Source organism: Chrysemys picta, chromosome 10, assembly GCF_011386835.1.
Source record: "Chrysemys picta bellii isolate R12L10 chromosome 10, ASM1138683v2, whole genome shotgun sequence".
Lineage (NCBI taxonomy): Eukaryota > Metazoa > Chordata > Testudines > Emydidae > Chrysemys > Chrysemys picta.
In genome coordinates, this window is record NC_088800.1 from 73,413,254 (window position 1) to 73,439,722 (window position 26,469).

Sequence of the window (26,469 nt, forward strand, 5' to 3'; positions counted from 1 at the left end):
CTGCACAAGGAGTCTTATCAACTTTAATGAGATTACTCATGCTGTACGGTTCTGTTTGCTGTGAGCAAGGGGGTCACAATATGCCCCAAGTAATCGAAATAAAATTTCTTCCCCTTTGTATTTGCTCACATTTCCATCTCTTGTCATTTCATAGAATCATAGAATATCAGGGTTGGAAGGGAGGTCATCTAGTCCAACCCCCTACTCAAAGCGGGACCAATCCCCAACTAAATCATCCAAGCCAGGGCTTTGTCAAGCCTGACCTTAAAAACCTCTAAGGAAGGAGATTCCACCACCTCCCTAGGTACCCCATTCCAGTGCTTTACCACCCTCCTAGTGAAAAAGTTTTTCCTAATATCCAACCTAAACCTCCCCCACTGCAACTTGAGACCATTACTCCTTGTTTTGTCATCTAGTACCACTGAGAACAGTCTAGATCCATTCTCTTTGGAACCCCCTTTCAGGTAGTTGAAAGCAGCTATCAAATCCCCCCTCATTCTTCTCTTCTGCAGATTAAAAATCCCAGTTCCCTCAGCCTCTCCTCATAAGTCATGTGCTCCAGCCCCCTAATCATTTTTGTTGCCCTCCACTGGACTCTTTCCAATTTTTCTACATCCTTCGTGTAGTGTGGGGCCCAAAACTGGACACAATACTCCAGATGAGGCCTCACCAGTGCCGAATAAAGGGGAATGATCACATCCCTCGATTTGCTGGCAATGCTCCTACTTATACAGCCCAAAATGCTGTTAGCTTTCTTGGCAACAATGACACACTGTTGACTCATATCTAGCTTCTTGTCCACTGTAACCCCTAGATCCTTTTCTGCAGAACTGCTGCCTAGCCATTTGGTCCCTAGTCTGTAGTAGTGCATGTGAGTCTTCTGTCCTGCACTTGTCCTTGTTGAACTTCATCAAATTTATTTTGGCTCAATCCTCTAATTTGTCTAGGTCCCTCTGTATCCTAGCCGTACCCTCCAGCGTTATCTACTCCTCCTCCCAGTTTAGTGTCATCTGCAAACTTGCTGAGGGTGCAATCCACGCCATCCTCCGGATCATTAATGAAGATACTGAACAAAACCAGCCCCAGGACCGACCCTTGGAGCACTCCGCTTGATACCGGCTGCCATCTAGACATGGAGCCATTGATCACTACTCGTTGAGCCCTATGATCTAGCCAGCTTTCTATCCACCTCATAGTCCATTCATCCAGCCCATACTTTGTGATGTTATTTGTGATGTCATGATCCCATTTGTTCTCCAGTCACCCAGAGAGTCCAATAAAATAGGATAGACAAGAGCTGGCGTGTGTAATAGGATAAAAAATCAGGAAAGAGACTTACAAACAAAAAACATTTTCAAGCCTTCTCTATGCATGTTAGTGACACAGTAAAGAGAGGTGTAAATTCAATTATTTTTAATTGCAAGCCACTTTCAAGCTGAACTGGAAAACTCATTGTAAACCTGAATTGGGCAGAATCCATCTGCCTTGCTCTCATACTCTAGTTGCGGTGGGGGGTGTCAGGGTCTGGTGTGTGCATGAAATGCTTTAGGGAGAAGACCGCATATAGCAGAGCCTTCCAGTTTGGATCATCACTCAGGAGACGCAAGGAGTGTCTGGCTGACTCCCTTAGGACTAAATTCTGATCCCATGGGAGTCAGTTTAGCTCCTGGTGGAAAAAGGTGCATATGAACAAGGGAACAGTGCTACAGAAAATGTTGGCCAAAAATGGGCACAGAAAAGTCATTCCCTCTCCCCTTTGCAGTTTACTTTTGCCTTGCTAGGCTTAGAGCTCCTCTTGTTTGTTTCATCTACGCGAGGCTTCGTATGTCAGACCCTCTGGCCATATCCACTATTTCCTGCAGGACTGATTGCCTGTAAAGCTTGTGTTCCTGAAAGATAAACTTCCCTGCCCTTGGGTAAAAATATGAACAGTACAACTGTCCTCTGTTTTAAACTGATCCTTTAGAGATTTTGTGGGGATTCATTCATATTGCAAAGTGCTATATAAAGATGAAGTATTATTTATATCCTCGAGTGTCATTCCTTGAGGTCTGTCGGAGGCTGTGGAACTGCTACACTTGTACAGTGTGCAGTATTGCCCAAGAAGCTCACATGCTAAGTCTGTGGCAGAGTTTCCTCTTGCTTGTTTTAAATTAGAAGTTCTAACTCCTAGATCAGTCCAACTCTCATTAAAGTCAGTGGAGAGACTCCCATTGTCTTCAATGGGAATGGGATGGTGCCCTTGTGGAGTAAAAGTTCACGGAGCATTCTCGTGGTTTCAAAATCCAAGACTGTAAGAAAAACAATGTCTCCAGACACGATCACATCCACATGATGCTAGTGTGCAGTATTGCCCAAGAAGCTCACATGCTAAGCTAACTTCAGGGAGCTGAAGTTTCCTAGCCTTTGCTCATGGAGGGGGATTGTTATTTAACTGTCTTCCTTCCTGACACCTGTCTTGCTGTTGCCCCTGCTCTTCAGAGCTACCAAGTCTCACTCACTTGGGAAGGTGACTCAGGCCTCATCTAGTCTGGAGATTTGCCCTGATTTTAGCTAGCGTGGGGCCGGATGTCGCTGTCAGCACTAATGTTCCCTCCGTGGGCAGGTGGAGGGAGGACCTTGGATGTCGCTCTCAGCACTAATGTTCCCTCCATGGGCAGGTGGAGGGAGGACCTTGGAAAGTTGAGAGTAACCCATAGTGTAGAAAGGCCTGGCCAATATTTGCACAGGAGAAGCTTACCCCAGTAGAAGTAATGGTGGTGCCTGTCTACACTAGGGATTGCAGGAACACTAATGGCTGTAATTGGGGGAAATCCCTCGCCAAGGCTTGAATCACATGGGGTTCACTTTAAGGCAGTTTTTAAAGTTTCTCCCTCATGATGGACTTTGCTAGGTGCCTTTCACAATTAAGACATGTAAAATCTTCTTCATCATGTGCTGGGAATCTTTCTCATGTAAATTTTCCAGGTTGAGGCAGAGCCCCTCTTGCAATTTAACAGTTCCAAGGAAAATGATTTCACTGAGGATGAAAATCTTGCAAGCACTATCTAGTTAGTTTCACTTCCCTCTTGTGTCTTTTCCCAGCCCTCCTCAGTTTCAATTCTTTAGAAGGGAGTCTTCTCCCTGCCATGTGACATTCATTTTAAGGAAGTGCCCTTGTTTCTGATGAGAAAGGATTGTGCTGTGTTCCTGTTTTAACGAGGCTTTAAAGTCTCACATAGCACGTACACACATACACACGAGCAAAATCCTTCATCACCCAGAGCAGGAAGGAGCCTGTAAACGTTGCTGCAGAATCACTGCTGAATTCCTCCTAATGAGTGAGGCTTGCAGGTCTGGAGCAAGAGAGGAAAAAAAGGCAGGCAGACCTGCATGCCTCCCTCCCCTGGTCTTAGACTGGAATTCAGGATATCTGGCCTCCATTACCAGGTGTGTCAAAGGTTTCCTGTTTGATTTTGCACAAGTCACTTAATCTCTTCGCTTTTTAGTTTTCCCAGCAATAAAATGGGATAATCCTTCCCTACCTCACAGGAGTGTTGTGAGGATAGGTCCTTAAATGTTTGGGAGCACTTAGCTACTGCAGTGATGGGAGCCATCTAGGTATCTGGACTGATGGAACATTCCCAGATGTGTATCTAATAGAAATTGATAGTGATTGATACATCAGGGGGTGGGGAGGGACAACAGTCAAGAACTCAGATTTCAAAAATAACTACTAGTAGTCAAAGCACCAAGAAATCACTGATTCAGATTACTATACTGGGGAAAGCAAGCAACTCCGTATTTGCTTCCCCCCTACTTTCCTTATTCTCTTCCAGCAGCTCACAGATTTTCATAGCTTTTAAGGCTAGAAAGGACCATTAGATCATCTAGTCTGACCTCCTATGTATCCCAGGCTATTAAATTTCACTCGGTTACTAATAATTGGGCTCAGTACAGGCGTGTTTGTCTAAAGCAGATCTTCCAAAAAAGGCATCCATTCTTGATCTGAAGACATCAAGAGCCAGAGAGTCCATCACTTCCCTTTGTACTTCGTTCCAGTGGTTAATCACTCTCACTGTTAAAAAATTGTGTCTAACTTGATTTTTGTCTGGCTTCAGCTTCTAGCTATTTGTTCTTGTTTTGCTTTTCTCTGTTAGATTAAAGAAGTGAACCTTTTAGTGCCCACAAAAACAACAAGGAGTCTGGTGGCACCTTAAAGACTAACAGATTTATTTGGGCATAAGCTTTCGTGAGTAAAAACCTCACTTCTTCGGATGCATCCGAAGAAGTGAGGTTTTTACTCACGAAAGCTTATGCCCAAATAAATCTGTTAGTCTTTAAGGTGCTGTGACGGGTTGGATCACAGAAACCCCCTTGGGAGCTGCCACCAGACGTGCCAAGACTACCCCTGCTTCTGTTTTCCCTGCCAGCTCAGGACTCCAGCACCCTGTCTTGCTGAGCCAGACACTCCTGTTTGGCTCCACACACAGACCCAGGGTCTGAATCACTTGTCCCAAAGCTGCAAGTTTACCTGAAAACAGCTCGCAGTAGTGCGCTTGTCTTTAGCACTCAGATGCCCAACTCCCAATGGGGTCTAAACCCAAATAAATCCGTTTTGCCCTGCATAAAGCTTATGCAGGGCAAACTCATAAATTGTTCGCCCTCTATAACACTGATAGAGAGATATGCACAGTTGTTTGCTCCCCCAGGTATTAATACATACTCTGAGTAAATTACTAAATAGAAAGTGATTTTATTAAATACAGACAGTAGGATTTAAGTGGTTCAAAGTAGTAACAGACAGAACCAAGTAAGTCACCGAGCAAAATAAAATAAAATGCGCAAATCTATGCCTAATCAAACTAAATACAGATAATCTCACCCTCAGAGATGTTTCAGTAAGTTTTTCTCAGACTGGACACCTTCCAGGCCTGGGCACAATTCTTTCCCCTGGTACAGCTCTTGTTCCAGCTCAGGTGGTAGCTAGGGGATTCTTCATGATGGCTTCTCCCTTTCTCTGTTCTCTTCCCCCCCTTTATATATCTTTTGCATAAGGCGGGAACTCTTTGTCTCTCTGGGTTTCCACCCCCCCTCACTGGAAAAGCACCAGGTTAAAGATGGATTCCAGTTCAGGTGACATGATCACATGTCACTGCAAGACTTCATTACTCACTTGCCAGCACACACATATACAGGAAGACTCACAGGTAAATACAGCCATCTGCAGACAATGGGAGTCATCAAGATTCCAAACCATCATTAATGGTCCACACTTTACACAATTACAATAGGCCCTCAGAGTTACATTTTATATTTCTAGTTTTAGATACAAGAGTGGTACATTTATACAAATCAGATGATCACACTCAGTAGATTATAAGCTTTGTAATGATACCTTACAAGAGACCTTTTGCATGAGGCATATCCCAGTTACTTACATTCACTTATTACCGTATTTTCTCTAAAACTATCTCAGTTACATTATATTGACTTATTATCAAGTTTTTATAAAACCATATAGACTGCACAACGTCACACCCTCCTCCTGAACTTACTGCCAGAGACTTGGACACTGACCATGGCGGAGGCAGTATACCTAAAATTCATTTTTGGGCTCCCCTATGGGGCAGACACTCCTGTGTCCCCCAAAAGGGAAAGAGACGCTGACCCAGCTGTAGGCTCACAGCTTCCAGCTATGAGGGACCTTTCGCTGGCCAGCAAAATCCCCCCCCTTTCACTCAGGTTGGGTTTGCTTCCAGCTAGAGTCCTTGGGGTTTGTTCCCACCGCAGCAGTCGCCAGGACCCCAACTTCCAGCTCCAGGATACATGTCTCTGTGCACCTCTTCCACTCCATTACAGCCAGGTCATGCTTCTGGGTCTTAATTGCTTTGTCTCTTAAGTCCAGGCTGGTGGGCAGCCTTTTCTTTTTCCAGGTCAGGCTTTCCCCAGGCAAATTGTACATCAATTTCCATTTGTCTTCCCTTGAGACCATCACTTGATGAGCTGGGATACCACAGAGAACACCCTCCTGCCAGAACAGGCACCCCTCCACTCCTGTCTTGCTAAATTAGACACCCCAGTCAGCTTCAGCACAGACAGAGGTTGGGCCACACCCATCTGCAGTTCACTGAAACTGAGATGCACTCAGCTCAGGGGCTTCTTAGTTAACAGAGACATTCCCAGCGCCCATTGTTCAGTCTTTCTGGGCAATTTGCAACTTGTGTAGTTTTAACTTCTTTTGATCTTCATTCTTACTTATTTTGCTTCCTTTTCTGTCCCTACTTCCCTTTCCCGAAATAAGCAAACAGAAAATAACAAACCAGTAACCACTTTGTCTGTTTTCCAGCCACCACACTTAAAACTCACTTAAAATCACTACCAGTATCTCAAAGCAATCAGCTGTGCACAGACCCTGCTCGACTACGCCACTGTGACGGGTTGAATCACAGAAACCCCCTTGGGAGCTGCCACCAGATGTGCAAAGACTACCCCTGCTTCTGTTTTCCCTGCCAGCTCAGGACTCCAGCACCCTGTCTTGCTGAGCCAGACACTCCTGTTTGGCTCCACACACAGACCCAGGGTCTGAATCTCCTGTCCCAAAGCTGCAAGTTTACCTGAAAACAGCTCGCAGTAGCGTGCTTGTCTTTAGCACTCAGATGCCCAACTCCCAATGGGGTCTAAACCCAGATAAATCCGTTTTACCCTGTATAAAGCTTATACAGGGCAAACTCATAAATTGTTCGCCCTCTATAACACTGATAGAGAGATATGCACAGTTGTTTGCTCCCCCAGGTATTAATACATACTCTGAGTAAATTACTAAATAGAAAGTGATTTTATTAAATACAGACAGTAGGATTTAAGTGGTTCAAAGTAGTAACAGACAGAACCAAGTAAGTCACCGAGCAAAATAAAATAAAATGCGCAAATCTATGCCTAATCAAACTAAATACAGATAATCTCACCCTCAGAGATGTTTCAGTAAGTTTTTCTCAGACTGGACACCTTCCAGGCCTGGGCACAATTCTTTCCCCTGGTACAGCTCTTGTTCCAGCTCAGGTGGTAGCTAGGGGATTCTTCATGATGGCTTCTCCCTTTCTCTGTTCTCTTCCCCCCCTTTATATATCTTTTGCATAAGGCGGGAACTCTTTGTCTCTCTGGGTTTCCACCCCCCCTCACTGGAAAAGCACCAGGTTAAAGATGGATTCCAGTTCAGGTGACATGATCACATGTCACTGCAAGACTTCATTACTCACTTGCCAGCACACACATATACAGGAAGACTCACAGGTAAATACAGCCATCTGCAGACAATGGGAGTCATCAAGATTCCAAACCATCATTAATGGTCCACACTTTACACAATTACAATAGGCCCTCAGAGTTACATTTTATATTTCTAGTTTTAGATACAAGAGTGGTACATTTATACAAATCAGATGATCACACTCAGTAGATTATAAGCTTTGTAATGATACCTTACAAGAGACCTTTTGCATGAGGCATATCCCAGTTACTTACATTCACTTATTACCGTATTTTCTCTAAAACTATCTCAGTTACATTATATTGACTTATTATCAAGTTTTTATAAAACCATATAGACTGCACAACGTCACAGGTGCCACCAGACTCCTTGTTGTTTTTGTAGATACAGACTAACATGGCTACCCCCTGATACTTTTAGTACCCAGTATTTTCTCTCTGTGAAGGTAATCAAATCACCTCACAGTCTTCTTTTTGATAAACTAAACAGATCGAACTCTTTAATTCTCACTGTAAGGCCTTTATCTCCGGTCCTCAAATCATTTTTTGGCTCTTTTCTATACCCTCTAGAGAATCTAGATTTGTCAACATCCTTTTAAAAATATGGACACCAGAACTTGACACAGTATTCCGGTATTGGTCTCACCAATCCCAAATACCGAGGTAAAATTATCTCCTACATCTCACTACTCATTTCCTTTTAGATCTTATGTCTTTTCTTCACTTACAGAGTTTTTCCTTAGAACAAATTTGCTATAACTGTTCATCTTTAGAAAATGTTTCCATTAATTCCCTATGCCCACAAATCTCTTTTTTTCTTTCTGGACTGCTATGGCACTACTCCCAAAGCATTAATTTAAGTATGTGCATAAGTCTTTGGAGGATGAGGGCCTTATTTCATTTCTGATTTGGTTTTGAAATCTGTACAGACCGATACTTATGCCTGCTTGGAGTCCAGCTGAAGTGATTAGAGTTCCGCATAAGTCTGTCCAAGTGGATCCAATTACATTTGCAGGATGGGGGAGGGTAGGTGGTCTTTGTCCTCACTCCCTTCCATTCCAATTCCCTGAGTCTTCTTGATTTAAAGAAACTTGAGCCTGGGTCCTGCTCTCCCTCCAGCTCAGAGTGAGATGAGAACCGTGGCTCGGATCAACTGGATAAGGAATATAAAGTGATGGTTTTCATTCTTCATTATGTTTTGGCAGATTCAGGCTGTCAGTTTGCAACGGGGGCAGGATCTCAGCTGGGGTTTGTTTGAGATTTTTTTAAATGGTATCTCAGCAAATCACACACACAAAATCCTACATCACCATAAAAACAAAACAAAAAAACCCCAAACCAAACCCCTCAGCTTTGAAGAAGACTCCACAGCCTCACAGTCTCCCTTCCCCAGGGGTTAGCTGTCAGTCTGTAGTGTTTGGTTGGTGTGTTTTTCTTACGGGATGAGGATTCATTGCTGGATGTGCTATTTTATTTCATGGCCTGTGTGCTCTTAAACCTGGCGCCAGGTGCCTGAGAGATTGGAACAAAGGCCACTCCCTTCAGCCTGACAGTTCTCCGGGGGACAGGGACTGTGTCCCCCAATTTGTCCCTACAGCACCGAGCACCGGCAATAGAAGGCATAATATTGATATCTGCCCAATGAACGAAGCACCCCACGTTACAAAATCCGCGAGCTGCTTTGTCTCCGACCCACCCGGACTGACTGACACGACGCTGAGCCCACAGGTCTCCATGCAAACGCGCCCGGGCTCCTGCCCCTCAGGCGGCTGCGCCCCGGCTCCCCGCTGCTGAGGACCCAGCTGGGCCGCACGCGCGCGGCGGCCCGGGGCTGAACAGGTGGGTGCCGCGCGCGGGGCGCGGGCGCGGGCGGCTCCTTTAAGGGCGGGTTTCCTGCGGCGGCCGGAGAGTCACCGCGGATCGCTGGGGGGAGCCGCGTCACGTGAGCTCAGTCTTGTGACTGGCCCGAGCGCTGGGAGCCGCCGCGGCAGCGGGCACGTTGCTGCTGCTGTCTGCCTGGCTGGGGGCGCCTGGGCTCCGTTCCTCCCGCGGATGCGCTGGGTGCGGGGGCGGCTGGCTTGGCGGAGAGCCCCTCTCTAGCGGCGCGCTCCCCCCCTCCGGCCGGGGGGCGGCTCAGGGAAAGTTGGGCGCCGTTTCCTCTCCCCGCGGGGTCTCTGCGCTGCTCCCCCCGGGGGCCCCTCGCCGCGTCCCAGCATGGATAACAAGCCTCTTCTGCAGGAGCGGCCCCCCGCCTACACCCCGGCCTCGCAGGGGGGCAACTACGGACAGAGCAACTATGGGGCCATCCCCCCTCCGCAGCCGGGCTTCCAGCCGCCTCCGCCCTACCCCTACCCCAGCGCTGCCGCTGCTGCTGCCCCTGCAGGTGGGTCGCTGGCCGGGCCGGGGGGCGAGGCCCGGAGCCGTGTGTTTGTGCAAAGGGCCCTGTTTGAAGTTTTAAGCGGCGTGCCCCTGGCTCTGGTCCGGGAGAGGTGGGGATGTGAGACGCAAAACAAACTTTGCAGAACTCTGCGAGGTGCCGTGTACAAGCCCCTCCGTGGGCTTGGTGTGTAGCTCTAATCCGGCGGGGTGGGGGTGTGTAGGGGGGTCTTTCTGGCGGCTGTTGCACTGTGTGAGTGAAAAACTAGCGGGGAAATGTGTTACTAAAGCCTTGCGAGCAAATAAATCCTCCCTCTTCCCTTCCTCCCACCGCCAATGAAATCAATCATTATAAGCCCGGGAATTGCTGTGCTCCAGAAGCCAAGGCAACTCTATAGAAGGCATTCTCTCGTTTGCTGGACTTGCAAGTCGAACAAACTCTTGTGTTAAAGTCGAGTTAAATATCCTACATGGCCATGCCAGTAGAAGGGCTGTGATGATCTGGTTGCTAGAGACACTAGATCTCTTAGAAAAAGTTTTGTGGCCTGTTAAACCAAAACCTAGCTGCTGGTGTATGAAGCCATGGCATTGGGCTGTCGCAGGAGAAATTCACAGTCGCTTTGCTAAACAGTTGTGTGCCACTTCCCTGTAAAAACCGTATGTTACTTTGCCCTCAGTGGCTTGGTTAATACTCAAGCTGGAGTAGAAAACAAGTTAGTCAGGAGTGCCAGATGTTCGAAAAGCTCCTCCCTTTCTTCCCACTTAAGACTGCTTGTAAGGTACAATGTGTGTCCTTTTTATCTACCTAGCTGTATTTGTGTTCTGCTGTCACTAACTACTGAGATACTGTACTGCCATTATTTTGAAGGGGGATGGAATTATCAGGACTTCATACAAAGATGCACACATTAGCACTTGGTGTTTGACTTCCTCTTCCCAAAGCTACAATTTACCATGCACACATTCCCCCTGTTCCTCTGATTAAATGTGGTGTTTTCTAATGTAAATTCACTGTTAGCTGCTGAAATCTCTCTGGAACTGAGTGTAACCCTTTCTGTTGACTATGAAATTAGTATGACTTGGATCTAGTTAAAGAAACAAAACTAGACTATTGGCAATTTCTCAGTGGAAATTCCTCTCCTCCTCTTCCTCCCCCCCCCCCCCCAACATTTGAAGAAAAACTAGTGCATCAAGTAGTACTTAACCCCAGATCCTGTAAAGACTCAGGCATATACCATATTTCATGCATTGTGAGTAGCCCTATTCAGTGGGACTATTCACAGTGCATAAAGTTAAGCATGTGCCTTTAGGCTTGGGACCATAGATATTTGATTACCATTTACTCAGTAAGTCAGAGCACACTTTCCCACAAAAACCCCAAGAATTATTTTTGACTTTTTCTTTACTAGTACACTTAATGGGTTTCCTGTGATTCCTTAAATTAAAGGAATTTATTCATTAAGAAACTCCCCCAAAACATCACAACTTGGATGATGTAAGGAGCCTGATGTCATAATAGCCCAGGTTTCAGAGTAGCAGCTGTGTTAGTCTGTATCCGCAAAAAGAACGGTAGTACTTGTGGCACCTTAGAGACTAACAAATTTATTAGAGCATAAGCTTTTGTGGGCTACAGTCCACTTCTTCGGATGCATAGAATGGAACATATATATATACACACACACACACAGAGAGAGCATGAACAGGTGAGAGCTGTCTTACCAACTCTGAGAGGCCAATTAAGTAAGCGCTACCAGCACTCCCAGCTATCTTCGAGACACCACTGACTTCCTGAGGAAACCTCAATCCATCGGTGATCTTCCAGAAAACACCATCCTGGCCACTATGGACGTAGAAGCCCTCTACACCAATATTCCACACAAAGATGGACTACAGGCTATCAGGAACAGTATCCCCGATAATGTCACAGCTAACCTGGTGGCTGAACTTTGTGACTTTGTCCTCACCCACAACTATTTCACATTTGGGGACAATATATACCTTCAAGTCAGCGGCACTGCTAAAGGTACCCGCATGGCCCCACAGTATGCCAACATTTTTTATGGCTGACTTAGGGAACGAGAGCTAAGGAAGCGTTGTTCTAACGCCCCTACTCTACTTGCGCTACATTGATGACCTCTTCATCATCTGGACCCATGGAAAAGAAGCCCTTGAGGAATTCCACCGTGATTTCAATAATTTCCATCCCACCATCAACCTCAGCCTAGATCAATCCACACAAGCAGTCCATTTCCTGGACACTACTGTGCTAATAAGCGATGGTCACATAAATACCACCCTATGCCGGAAACCGACTGACCGCTACACTTACCTACATGCCTCCAGCTTCCATCCAGGACACACCACACGATCCATTGTCTACAGCCAAGCTCTAAGATATAACCGCATTTGCTCCAATCCCTCAGACAGAGACAAGCACCTACAAGATCTCTATCAAGCATTCTTAAAACTACAATACCCACCCGCTGAAGTGAAAAAACAGATTGACAGAGCCAGAAGAGTACCCAGAAGTCACCTCCTACAAGACAGGCCCAACAAAGAAAATAACAGAACACCACTAGCTGTCACCTTCAGCCCCCAACTAAAACCTCTCCAGCGCATCATCAAAGATCTACAACCTATCCTGAAAGATGATCCCTCACTCTCACAGATCTTGGGAGACAGACCTGTCCTTTCTTACAGACAATCCCCCAACCTAAAGCAAATACTCACCAGCAACCACACATCACTGACCCAGGAACCTATCCTTGTAACAAAGCCCGATGCCAACTCTGGCCACATGTCTAGTCAAGTGACATCATCATAGGACCTAATCACATCAGCCATACCATCAGGGGCTCATTCACCTGCACATATACCAATGTGATATATGCCATCATGTGCCAGCAATGCCCCTCTGCCATGTACATTGGCCAAACCGGACAGTCTCTACGCAAAAGAATTAATGGACACCAATCTGACATCAGGAATCATAATATTCGAAAACCAGTGGGAGAACACTTTTAACCTGTCTGGCCATTCAATGACAGACCTGCGGGTGGCTATCTTACAACAGAAAAACTTCAAAAACAGACTCCAACGAGAGACTGCTGAGCTGGAATTGATATGCAAACTAGACACAGTCAATTTAGGATTAAATAAGGACTGGGAATGGCTGAGCCATTACAAACATTGAATCTATCTCCCCTTGTAAGTATTCTCACATTTCTTATCTAACTGTCTGTACTGGGCTATCTTGATTATCACTTCAAAAGCTTTTTTTTTTTTTTTTTTTTTTTTTTTTCACTTAATTGGCCTCTCAGAGTTGGTAAGACGACTCCCACCTGTTCATGCTCTGTGTGTGTGTGTGTGTGTGTGTGTGTGTGTGTGTGTATATTTCCTCAAAATATGTTCCATTCTATGCATCCGAAGAAGTGGGCTATAGCCCACGAAAGCTTATGCTCTAATAAATATAATAGCTCAGTTTCTCTATTTGGCAGGATATGTCATTGCGTAGTCTCTTGCTAAACAACAAACTTGTAGTTGCATTTCTGAGACTTATGTAATAATGATTTGCAAAATAGTTTGCTTTCTAAATACAGTTGTTAGAACACGCACAAGCTTGCTGGCCAGGTTGGGTCTTCCAAGCAATTTCATTTCTCAGTTTTCAAGAGGTCTCATCCATTTCTTTACCTCTACCTCTTTCTCTCCACTCCTGCTATTGTATATTAGTCACAGTTTAACTAATGTGGAAGTTTTCAGGCTGGCAGCCAGAGAAACACTGCATCCTGTCTCCACCAGTTTGGATGCCTAAAACTGAAAATTGTGACCTTTTGTTCAGTTAAACTGTTTTTTCATCCTCTTCTCCAGTAACATTAAAACACAATCTTTGAAGTTAATTATTAGCCTTATGTGCATTTTAGACTGTGAAATTGTATTAAATATTCAGGCCTATGAAACAGTTTTGCAAGGACATGTTAATTAGTAGGGCTGGCTCCAGCTTTTTTGCCGCCCCAAACAGCGAAGGGGGGGGGAACCAACAACCGAGATCAGCGGCACTTCGGCGGCTGCTCTACCGCGCTGCTTCATCCTTCGGTGGCAATTCGGCGGCCGGTCCTTCTCTCCGAGAGGGACTGAGGGACTTGCCGCCAAAGACCTGGACGTGCCGCCCCCTTCCATGGGCCGCCCCAAGCACCAGCTTGCTGCGCTGGTGCCTGGAGCCAGCCCTGCTCATTAGCATGTCCCCTTCAGAAGGATTTGTTCCAACTCTACCTCTGATTCAGGTTCTTGTATGTGTCCTCCCAAGTCCTGAGGAATACACCTTTGGGGCCACAGTCTTGTCACATACAATGAATTTTTTTTTAAGAGTCTTAATTCAGCTTACAGTTCTGTTGCTTTGTTTGTTAAGCAGATTTAGGGCCATATCTAGAAACTTCTGCCTACGTAGCTATGTTGGGTGGGAGGGGAGAGAAGAGATGCTGTGCTGGTATTAACCCTTAGTGTATGGATGGTAAAACCAGCAAAATGGTGCTTTTGCTTATATTCATCTCTACGCCGATATAACGCGACCCGCTATAACACGAATTCGGATATAACACAGTAAAGCAGCGCTCTTGGGGCGGGGCTGCGCGCTCCGGCAGATCGAAGCAAGTTCAGTATAACGCAGTTTCACCTATAACACAGTAAGATTTTTTTTTTTTTTTTTTGGCTCCTGAAGACAGCGTTATATTGAGGTAGAGGTGTAGTTTGGTTTTTTTGGGGAGGGGGTTAGTGGCTGGAATAAGTTAGAAAGCACAGTTTTGCTGGTATAAGAGATGTACACACCAAGAACTCATTGCTGGTATAGTATACCTATAGAACTATAATGGCAAAGTGCTTCTACTGTAGAATTGATCCTATGATATCCAGTGTCTTTCTGTTGTGGAAAATGAAATCTACCTTTCCAAGTTACCATTGTCTAAGGAATCATTGTGTCCTTTATCTGTTTTAAAAACAAACAAAAAAAACCCTGCCTTATGACTAGAGGTTCACTTGCATTTCTTTGTTCTAGGATATGCTGCACCACCACCGCAACATAACTATCCCAACATGTATACCATCATTCAACAGCCAGCTACCGCCACCTCCGTTGTAGTGGTTGGAGGTTGCCCTGCCTGCAGGTACAGTTCTCTCCAGTTATTTTTCAGCTTTTAATATAAATTACAGATCTCTGGTCTTGAAACCACAGACATCTTGGTTTTAAATATCAAAATGAAATTAGTTGAATATTTTATATATAAAGTAATGGTGGGATGTGCTCACTCATCCCATTCAACCATAACCAAACACAGAAAGTATCATTCCAGTGTTATGACCAGAGTCCCTTTTGTCACCTACCATTGCCATAGAAAGGACTCCTACCTACACAATACCCACGTTTGGGATCCTAGTCAGCTTTGTTGATTTTCCTTCTCTAGGTTGATGAAGAAAACCTGGGATTTTTTCCTTCCCTTGTACTTACTTAAACTATGGCTGAAGTAGTGGGCGGTGCTCTCTTGGCAGGGGTGGTTTCTTGTTTGTATTGGTACAATATTGATGATTCTAGGAGTGTGGAAGTCTGCTTACTGCGGAAGAGTTGGCAGATAACAGCAAGGTGTTATCCCAAGATAGAACATAGGAATCAGAAAAAACTAATTGCAAGTTCCTCCATTAATTAATAAGACAAAACTCTTTTTTTTATTTAAATCATTATTAAAGCACTGTTACTCACTGAAGAGAAGTTAGGATGCTCTAAAGAAAAGGATAGAGAATACTGGACATATGCCACCATATAAATTAATTATGCTTCCTCTCCTGGACTACTGCGTTCAATTCTGGTCAGCCCAGCTCCAAAAGAATACACGAGAGAGCATATTCACAAGAGGTGATGAGCTCAGATCATTTCTGAGGTTAATCCTGGGCTTTCTTTATGATCTATCTTAACACTTGCAATTGTGGGGTGCTGAGCTCCTTCAATTTCCACTGAAGTGCCTGAGAGTTGTACTTACAGGATCTTGCCCAGGAGCAGCACCTTGCAGGATTGAGCCTTTATTCAGAGATCTGTGCTTAGGAGACGGACCCACCAGAATAGCACAAGTGGTATCAAGCACAGTTGTGCTAGAGTAATGTTCTGAAGAGTCTCAACACAGTAATAAGATGATATGAATGAAGCATCCTATGGCCTTTGTGGAATGGAATTGTACTGTGGGGAATCAGAGCCTGCCTTCTGAGTCTGACCTCTTCCTAGAAAGGTGGGTCCAAAAGATGGAGGCTCTTAAAATGCTGTGTAATTGCTGATGCTGTTGAACTACATCAGTTTATGCTGAAATTGTAGGAGCTAGATAAATTCGAGCTAGATATTAGATGCACATTGTTAACAGTGAAGGTAACTAACCATTGGACTGCTTAGTTGGGGACGTGGTGGATTCTCCATCACTTGAAGCTGTTAAATCAAGATGGGAGGTCTTTCTAAAAAATGTTCTAACTTAGCCAGAAAATAGAGCTTGATAGAGGAATTACTAAGGCTAGGTCTACACTACCGGCGGGGGGGGAGGGTGTCGACCTAAGATATGCAACTTTAGCTACGCTATTCACGTAGCTGAAGTTGCGTATCTTAGGTCGACTTACCTGGCTGTGAGGACGGCAGCGAGTCGACCGTGGCTGCGCCGCCGTCGACTCCGCTTCCACCTCTTGCCGCGGTGGATTTCCGAAGTTGACAGCAGAGCCATCAGGGATCGATTTTTATCGCGTCTTCACTAGACGCGATAAGTCGATCCTCCATAGATCGATTGCTACCCGCCGATCCGGTGGGTAGTGAAGACGTGCCCTAAGTGACATTCTATGTCCTTTTCTATATAGGAAGTCAGACAAGAATGATCATAATGGTCTCCTCTTGTCTTAAAACCTCTGAATCTGAAAGGGAATTTAACGTGAAAATAGTGAATCTTCTGCACTAGACTAAACATCAGTGGCCTCTTACAGGTTTTTATGTAATTCTTGTTTCTCTTTCTGTTAGTAACTCCCTCAGCATGGTATGGAGGATTTCTTGGAAGCTTCAGATCTGAAAATGTAACCTTTAGTGCAAAATCCCTTTCTAGGCAGTGAAACTTACTTGAACACCATCCTTGTGCTGAGCATTGCTCAGGCTTTTGGAAGAGTTCACTGTTCGGTCCAGACGTGTAGTATGCTGGATGGTGGTGCAGATTTGATAAGATGAAGACTGAGCCTTGCAGAAATCAGTGTTAAGTCTTTGCTTAAATAGAGTCTCTCTTCATCAGAGAGGCATGGAGGCACTTTAGGACACATCTGATGCTCTGCATGCTTCTTTTCCACTGTCTGATTATTCTCTACAGAGGATAGGAGCAAGAAATTTTAGCTTTGTCTCCTCTGAGGTAGGATTCTGAGTCCCTTTCCCTCTAGATTAAAATCTACTGCTTCTGCCTTAACTCCTCAGGCTCTGTTTCAGCCTACAAAAAGTGACTGGGTTGGGAGGGAGAATATATTTACTTCAAGATGCAATGATTACTCTACAGGGCCCTTTTTAGCTTCTGCAAGATGCATACTCAGTTGTAGGAAGTGAACCCTTGGGACCAGTACCTGTATCCACAGATAGGCTGATGCCAAATCAGCACCTTCCTGGACTTTTTTAATGAAGTGCTTGAACTGCTATAGTGTACCTGGCATCAGAAGTGGTAAAAGCTGTGTAAATGTCTGAATGGGCAATAGAATACAAAAACTTGAATACTCCTGCTTTGACTAGCTGTGGGATTGATAGTCTTGTATTGGGATCTCTCCTCAGAAAAGAGAACTGGGGTTGTGTGCAGGGAGAAGGAATGGAAGCTCAATCCATTCTGGGAAGCATGGGGTATCAAGGAACTCCCACCATGAGACATAAAGGTTGCTGTCTTGTCTGAATCATCTGTGCCTCTAACTAACTTGGAAGAAAAGCTTTTAATCCTTGATTTTTCAAGGACTGTGCAGCAATGTTATTTCTAGGCCTGAAAAATTTATTTGCAGAGATGTTGTCTAAGCCAGTTATCAACTTTTCCAGACTACTATACCCCTTCCAGGAGGCTGATTTGTCTTGCATACCCCAAATTTCACGTCACTTAAACTACTAGCTTACAAAACAAGACCTAAAAATACAGAAGTGTCACAGCACGCTTGCTTTCTCATTTTTACCATATAATTATAAAATTGTGACGCGCCCCCCCCCCCCCCCCTCAGGTTGAGAAACACTGATATAGCATATAGAGCAGTATAAACAAGTCATTGTATGAAATTTTAGTTTGTACGGACTTGACTAGTGCTTTTTATGTAGCCTGTTGTAAAACTAGGCAAATACCTAGATGAGTTGACATACCCCCTGGAAGACCTTGTGTACTCCCAGGGGTATGCATACCCCTTTTTGAGAACCACTGGTCTAAGCTGATATGTCTTGGTCTTTCCTTGGTCCTTGAAAATGTTTGTCCCAGTTGCATCTTTTCAGTATCCTAAAGATGGCATAAATCAACAACAACCAAGTACTGTAGCATATGATGGATTGGAGAAAGAACCACAAGATCATGATGCTAAAATGAACATTGCTGTAATACCCTTGGCTGTATTGTTTGACTGAGAATTAGTCAGACTCTAGACAGGAGAAACTGCCACTGATTTTGTTACATTTAGTACTTTTAGATTTATTTTTCCCCTGCAATAGCTGGGAAGCTGAGTTTAAAACTGGTGTTATAGGAGTGTGAATGTGCTCTGATTAATCCAGTAATCTAGTTAGGATGTGGCTTTGGATATTTCACACACTTTTGATAGTGACTTTGTTCGGAAATCTCATAGTGGGCACACTTATCTTTGTGGGGTTTCATAGATACTGAACTGTGTATTGTGATACACTTGTTACACTGACTCTGCGTGTACTAGCACTACAAATTGGGTTATTGAGGCTCTAGAGACTAGCTTTAAATACCCTCATTTTGCAAATTTAAGACCCACATTTATGCATTTTAGCTGATTGTAACTTGTCTGAATTGGAGGGGATGTTGTATCCAATGTGTGTGTACATATATTACACTGTATAGGATGTGGGTAACTAATATAAAATGGTTTAAGGCAATTTTTTAAAATAAACCAGAAGTTGTATATATCATACAATATTTTTTACACACACTTACTTACTTTATGGTGGTTTAAAAAAAAAAAATCCAAACCCCACAAAGCCAGCTTTCCTTTCATGACACCTTAAGTCATGTTGCCAGGAAGGTCCTGCCATGTTAAGAGGTAGACAAAATAATTAATGTTTGCGGATTTGTCTTGCTTGCAGCTGTGGGGGAACATAATTTTATGGTGAGGGTTCTCACCATCCTGAGATGAATTAGCACCTTCAGGTATAGCTGTGGGATATAAATTTTTCATCGCGGTGTGGGTGTATATGTGTAAATGCTGCTTATCCAAACAAACAAGAGTTGCCCCTACCCAGAACACTTGCACTGTCAGAGGCCAGACTACTTCAGTGAGATCAGATACATACAGTACTTGTCTGCCATCTGGATATATTTTGAGATAGTATTTCTACTTATTGCCACAAGTCTTACTATCCTGAGTGATTATCATGGCATGGTAAGGTTAGCTGCAGGAAGGAAGGACTGTAGGCTGAAATTGTGAAACGTGTATCTAAAACTAGGCACCTCTCAATAAAAATGCCCAGATCTTAGAGGTGATTAATATGAGCAGTGCACCCAATTGGCCATAATGTGGGTGTAGTGTGTTTGGTTGGGTTGGTTGGTTTTAAGAGTAAATCAGAAATACTGCCACCTTGTGATGGGGATACAGATACTATTCCCAAACAGTGAGGTAACTCTTGTGTTTCACTGCTTGCCTTGGCGTGGTAAGTCATTCATTCCTTAATCAGGTCTTCAGCAGGATGCAGTGCTTGTGAAGCAATGTAGAACCAGCAGCTGCTAAGCACTGACACTGCAGTGCTTATACACACGTTTCCTAATGCGCATGATGGTAGTGCCTAGAGATCACCTTCCCATTGTGCTAGGCACTGGGTAGGCATAACTGTCCCTCCCCACCACAACCCCGATATCTAGAACTTTCATGAATACTGAGGAGAGTGTGTCATTCTTGGGAATCTGTTGTCAATCAAATTACTTACTGCTTGCAAATGAAATGTTCAAGAGGTACTGTCAATCTAGTCTTGCCTTTAAACCATTTTATATCTCCAAGAACAGCTTGAACCATTAAAGCTGCAAACTTTACAAATCTAGCTTCTTGCCATGCAGTCGCTCATTTGCCCTAAGAAATGCCTGTCTACGGTGCTCCTTGGACAGTGTGCTTCCCAGCATGGGTAGGCAAACAAGCAGTAGCTCCGTTTTGAACTAGCGCACAAAACATAGCAGCGTGGCAGTGGCGGCTTGGGCTAGCTGCCAGATCACAAACCACCCGATCCCCTGGGTGTATGCTCAAGCAGCTAGCCTGGGCTGCCACCCCCGCTCCTGCGATCACACTGCAGTTTTTAGCACACTACCTCTGCTTGAGCTAGTGGCTGTCTACTTGAAGGTGGAGGTACCTTCCCAGCTGCAGTATAGACATACCCTTAAACACTCTTCAGTGTCTCTACTTTCTTAGTGATGCAGTGTTTGGGTGGGACAAACTGCAAGGGGATATTTATTTCTTTTTAAAACAAATGTTAAGAAAACTAATGCAAGTGATTTTTCTTGGCCTAGTGTTTGCAAATGGTTGATTTTTAAAATCTGGGCCAGTAGGGGATTCCCTTGATGGCTTAGAGCTGGTGCTGCCAGCTGTAAACTGCCACCTTGTACTCCTGGGTACAGTGACCGTGAAAGATGTGCGGCTAGAGTACTACTGTCTGTGGTAATCACTGCCCAGTGAAATGGCAATTTGGGAGTTGTTGCAATTGGGCAAATATTTGTGCAGCTTTGAGGACTGTTTTAGGATTGGGTGATGGGGTAAAGTGGTATTAAAACCATATTAATCCTCTTCTCTGCCCCCCGACTCCTTGGCCTGTCTAGACTTGGCTGGACTGAAGGCTATTGTCCCTTAGGTTTTGGCTTACATTTGTTGCCCCTTTCACCCAAGTGCCTCCTTCCTGAGAGAGTGAATACCAAAATTGTACAAAATGGCATCTGATTGTGAATAAACTCAAGATTCCAGGCTTTTCTGCATGTTAACATCAGAAAGGACCCACTTTTGTGGCAAATCTAAGGAAACTATATGAATGAAGATTGTAAATGGGGGGGGGGGGGGGGGGGCCCTCTTTTCCCCAGCAAAAATGTATTCATTTATATTTAACACAGACATGCAAAAAAGTGAAAATAGCTATTAAGTAGAAAAATGGGAGAAGATTTATGCTCCTATTTTACTATGAGTCCTTTGCTCCATTTTGTGGCAAACGTGAATTTCATGAATGTGGTGATTATGTTGACGCTGGCAATGATCAACATGTTGTTGCACCTTGTAGGAAGTGAAGTCCCTTTGGAATTCTGAGATTGATGCTATAACCAGGAACCCAGTAGGAATAGGAGCTGGTGACAGAGGTTGCTGCAAAAACAAGACCCAAATGTGACTGAAAACTAAGTAAAAACAACAAGGAGTCTGTTGGCCCCTTAAAGACTAACAGATTTATTTGGGCATAAGCTTTCGTGGGTAAAAACCTCACTTCTTCAGATGCATCGAGTAAAAGTTACAGATGCAGGCATTATATACTGACCCCCTGATACTTGAAAACTAAGTAGCTCACTGTACCATATTGCACGGCATGCAGTGAAAATGTGCTGTGTTGTGTACACAAATTGCAGAGACAGAATTAATCCCTGTTAAGGGTTAGTAGTGGTGCTCTACTGTAGTTTGGTGGCTGGAGAGGTTAGGACAAGGAACGCACTAAAGTGTTATGTAAGCGCAAGTATAAAAAACAACAAAAATAAACACCTTGATATGGCAAATCTAGCAGTTGCCACAAATCTGTCATTTGGAGTTGTTGGTCATGACAAAGTTGTCCACCTGGATATTTAAAGTTTTTCTCAATCCTGTAAGAAAACTGCACTTGACTCATGACACTGGTAGAATCAAGCCTTCTTTCTGGGTGTAGAAAAGAATACAAAGGGGATGGTAATGCTCAGCAGGTTCACAAGACAGCTGAGCACAGATATTTCAGAATTTCCTGCTAGGATATTCATCCTCCTGGGACTGACTAGTTTGAGAGAAATAAATTTAAACAATTAGATCGCTTGCTAATAAAAAAGATTTTCAGACATCTGTCTTGTTAATTGCATGAGCGCATCACTTAATAGGCTTTTATAAAAATGCTTCAGTATTTTAGGTCCCAGCCTGTAGTGTGGATGAATTCTTCCTCTGTTCAGCCTGAGCTGATGGAGAAGTTGCTGCAATAATACATTATTTGTCCAGGTGTCTAATTGGTACAGTGTGCACAGGATTTACCAGTGGGGTAATGGGAGCTTGTGGTAAGGAAGAAAAGGGCTTTTCACCCACTGGACACTCCTGTAAATCTGGCTCAGGACAAAAGTGACCAAAGATCATCCAAGTTTGATGGCTGTACACAGGCTATGTGAAATGAATAGCTAAATCTCAGGCCTGTTCCTACCAGGCAGGTGTCCGCCTTGCAAAGATTGTCCTGGCCAATTGGCCCACTTATTGGCAGTCTGTGATGAGGCCAAGAAGTTAAACAGGCCACCTCTATAATGTCAGTCCCCACCCCTATCTAGAAGGGGGCTCAGCTGTGTCGTGGTTGTGATAACTTTTTCAGTACTCAGGATATTCCCTAAAGTCTGGGGAAGCCTAGGTAGCATTATCTGTTACAAACTCTGATATTTTGACTGGTAAAATATTCAGCCTAAAAGTGCCAACTGTGTGTTAAATTGTAGTAACTTTTGTGTACTTGGTATCTTTGATCGCTGCAGATCTGGCTCCTACAATGTGTTTAAGATGTTAATGTTCTGAGACTTTTCTTTCAAGCTAACATTTATCAAAAGGTTAATCATTCTCCTCAACAAGCCTTTGAACCTAAATTACTTCTCAGAACTGAATGAGCAGCTGTAGTGTAGCTTAAATGGGAGTCTCTGCTGTAGTATAAATAAACCTCCCCTTTTTATTTTTAGACCCTAGGAGTGGTGTCATTTTTTAAACCACATTAAAGCTGCTTATGCTGTAGGACAAAAATTACTTTCGGCTAGATTAATAAATCTTCACATTGAGTACAGTAACTCCCTGTAGTTTTTTATCTAAGATGAAGAGTAATTTACATAAGGAACAGACTAAAATATTGGTGATCTGTGACTCCTTTTAAAAGTAGCTTCCCCTTCTAAATGTAGTAACAGGCTAAGAAAAGACACTATTTGCCTAGGCATGTTCCATCTATGATTAGGAGATTACATGAACTAATGAATGCCACATCAAGTGTCCATGTAGTCAGGATATCACTACAGATAAGTTTCTGTTGTGGAAATTGATCCTGAAATGACAATCATGTTATGAGGAAGTCCCCCCCCCCAGCATGGTACGCTCCAGTATTTTCCCCATGTGGTAAAGTGCCGCTTGCAACTGGTTTAATTTATAATCCATGTTTCTCCTTTGTCCCTGGCACTTATGTTTTACTCTCTCACTGACTGGTTTGTCCCTGTGTCTGATGCCTGGCATGGATCGATGAACATTTCATTACTGGTAAAAGGTTGTACTAGGCATTTTGCACTGCCAAAAAATGTTCTCCAAATAACTTTCATGTAGGGGAGAAGGGAGCTCAAAACAACTTCTACTTACTGCATCAAGGACATCTGCTTAGTAGCAGAATTAGACCATAGGAGCTGATTCTTAAGAAGGTTAATTGTAATAGCTTAGGCTGCAGCCATCAACTGAGTTTGTAGCTGTTTAGGGCTGACCAGAAATACCCTGATTGGTCCTGCTTATGTATTGGTTTAATCGTAGTGTCTATTTATAAGGGAATAAGCAGCCTAATTCTGAGCTAGCCTTAAAAAATAAAGGTAATGGCCCATGGGTCACAGAGGAGGTGCGTGAGTGAGGGGGAGAGAGGGAGAATAAATTAGCAAAGTGTAGGGATAAAGGAAACTGAGGTTTCCTGTAGTGAAACAGGAAATGCATATATACAGGATGGGGACAGTGACTGTATGTGAATGCAAAAGATGGCATTAGTGTCATGCTAAGAATGCAGAGTCAGGAAATGCAAGAACCTTAAACATAGTGTGTATTAGATGCTTAAATTGTATAAATTTGAAAAAGTAATTTTATTTATTGACTCCTATAATGAAGCTTGACACTTGGTTCTCCAGAGGATTCATGCTTGTCCCCTAAAATTGAAGCACCCTAATTCAACAGTCTCTCTAGAAAATGTAGGGGTATATCATCATATTGCCATAAAGTTAGTGAGAGTGTGTGTGTGTGGGGGAAAAAGTTGCAGTTAACTGGGGTGGGAGAAGATTGAAATAGTGAACAGTAGTCTGACTTCCAGAAGTCCTGAGTTGGCTGCTGTTGATTTCAGGGTTGGGGAGTGCTTAATACTTCTATAAATCTGGTCAGATCCATGTGTAAGTACACATGTCTCAAACTTCAAGCACCTAGGCTTGAAGTTTATGGCCCTCTATTTCTGTGTTCCCTCTTTCCCCTTCCCTGTAACCAAGCTTTGCCCAAATAGCTATGGGATGCCTTTCTTAATACTTGACACATTAGCTGACTTTCCTCCCAAAAGATGTTCCTTCCAGCCTTGTGTATATGACAATTATGACACTCTTTACTGATTGTAATTAAGGAACTGGAACGGAATCGGATTACAGTGGGAGTTAAAGGGGACTGGACCCAGGGCAAAGATGTCATAGTGAAAGGGCTAACGTTGTACACAGACCTTTCCTCCTGTTACGTTTCAGGAGATGGATACTAAAACTCCACATCTCCTTCCAAGAAACATGCTGTGGACTTCCTAATCCCTAGTCGTAGCCCATTAAGCAATAAGTACATACAGTTTCTCTCAGTTGTCATGTCTCATAGACACTGTTTCTTAAAGCTGACTGCTGATGGCTGTGCTAGTGTAGACCTGATATTGGCATTTTAACTACAGCACTCCAACCTGCTCACAGCCAGTCTGGCCAACACTCAGTTAAAATGTCAGTGTCTTGTCTATAGTAATGCTCTTGCTTGGGACTACAGTGGTGGGAAATCTTAAGTCTCGTATAGACAAGGTCCTTTATTTTATTTTTTTAATTAAAAACATCTGCTGCGAAGTGCAGGAGGCTGCATTTTGCTGCTGTTGAGTAACACCCTCTGTGACTTCAATTAGGCTGCAGCAGGCCAGTTCTATAGCACTGTGCAAGTGCAGCAATTGTATTTGTTAATTACTCTATTTTAAACTTCCTGCTTACAATAAAAGGGCCTAGTCTATGTTCCTCTTACTGTCTTCTCTTCTCCCCCCCCCCCCCCCCCCAAATCTTGGACAAAAGCACAAGGTCCAAATGGTTCTTTAGAGTGACTTCTTAGAGATGTCTGGTGTCCACCTGGAATGCACTTTGGGTGCAGATTTGCACCAGATTCTTTTGTCCAGCAGCGTCTGTTGGGGTTGTGCCTGTGTCCTAAGTATCTTCATATCCTCCCTCTTCTTCCTGCCCCCTGATGGAAGGAAGGGTGGCGAACAGGCCCAATCATCCCTCAGTTCATAGGTGCCAACTCCGTGGGTGCTCCGGGGCTGGAGTACCCACAGGGAAAAATTGGTGGGTGGTTAGCACCCGCCGGCAGCTCCATTGCCGCCCTCCCCTCCCCGCGCCCCAGCTTGCCTCCGTCTCCTCCCCTGGGTGCACCGCGTGCCTGCTTTTTCCCCCTGGCTCCCAGCGCTTGCGCCACGAAACAGCTGAAACATGGCGTGCTTGGGGAAGAGGTGGGGCTGGGGCGGGGATTTGGGGAAGGGGTCCAATAGGGGCAGAGAGGGGGTGGAGTTGGGGCGGGGACTTTGGGGAACGGGTTGGAATGGGGGCGGGGTGGGGAAAGGGTGGAGTTGGGGCGGGGCTGGGGGTGGGAGGGTGTGAGCACCCACCGGTACTGGGGAAAGTTGGCGCCTATGCCTCAGTTCCTCTGGGATTCTGTATTGGCAAAGGAGTCTGACTCGGTAGTAGTGAGGAAGAAGGCTGGGTAGTGGAATCCATGTGGATGACCTTATCTCTAAGAGCCACACTAGCTCTAAGGGAAGCAACTGTACTTTCTTCTTCCAATGATTGTCCACGTGGATTCCGCTCTTGCTGATTTAACAAGCAGTTGTCTGTTTGCTGGAGGTAGATAGTAGGAGTTCTAATTTACACAATGACTGCAGGACAGCCTTAGCAAAATGGCCATCTGATCTAGAAGCCTCCACCGAAGAACAATGTCTTGTAAGTGTATGGACTGAGCTCCACAAGCTGTCCTCCTAATTTCAGAAATCGGGATATTCTCAAACAGACAACAGAGGCTGCCTGAGCTCTGATGAATGAGCTTTAACATGGCGAGGTGGCTCTAACTTGGCTAGCTCATAACGTTCTTTTGATGATCTCAGAGAGCATATTGCCTGACCTTTAACCCTATCAGCAAAGACCACAAACAGAGGCTCTAGGTGGCTCCTGAATGATTGTCCTGTTGATGATGTAGTAAGGGCACTGTCCTATTACCTTAACTGTATGAAGTTTAGCTTCCCCTGGAGTTGGGTGAGGCTTGGGGAAGAAAACTGGGAGATGGAAAATATTGGTTCATATGGAACTCGGAAACAACTTGGGGCAATAACTTGGATCAGGCCTGACCGTGACCCACTCCTTATGAAACACCGTATAA

General features: G+C 44.4%; 1 protein-coding gene across 2 annotated transcripts in view; it reads left to right on the forward strand.

Moving 5' to 3' along the window:
• The first annotated feature begins 9,152 nt into the window (after positions 1 to 9,152).
• The window catches only part of BRI3 (brain protein I3), a 52,142-nt gene continuing 34,825 nt past the window's right edge, over positions 9,153 to 26,469 (forward strand). Inside the window, exons 1-2 of one of the 2 annotated variants that reach the window (XM_005304682.5) lie at positions 9,153 to 9,631; positions 14,672 to 14,780. In XM_005304682.5, the coding sequence (XP_005304739.1) occupies positions 9,463 to 9,631; positions 14,672 to 14,780 (278 nt within the window). In that variant the 5' untranslated portion in view covers positions 9,153 to 9,462. The remainder of the gene's footprint in view (positions 9,632 to 14,671; positions 14,781 to 26,469) is intronic. The other variant, XM_042853183.2, reaches the window with a different exon arrangement.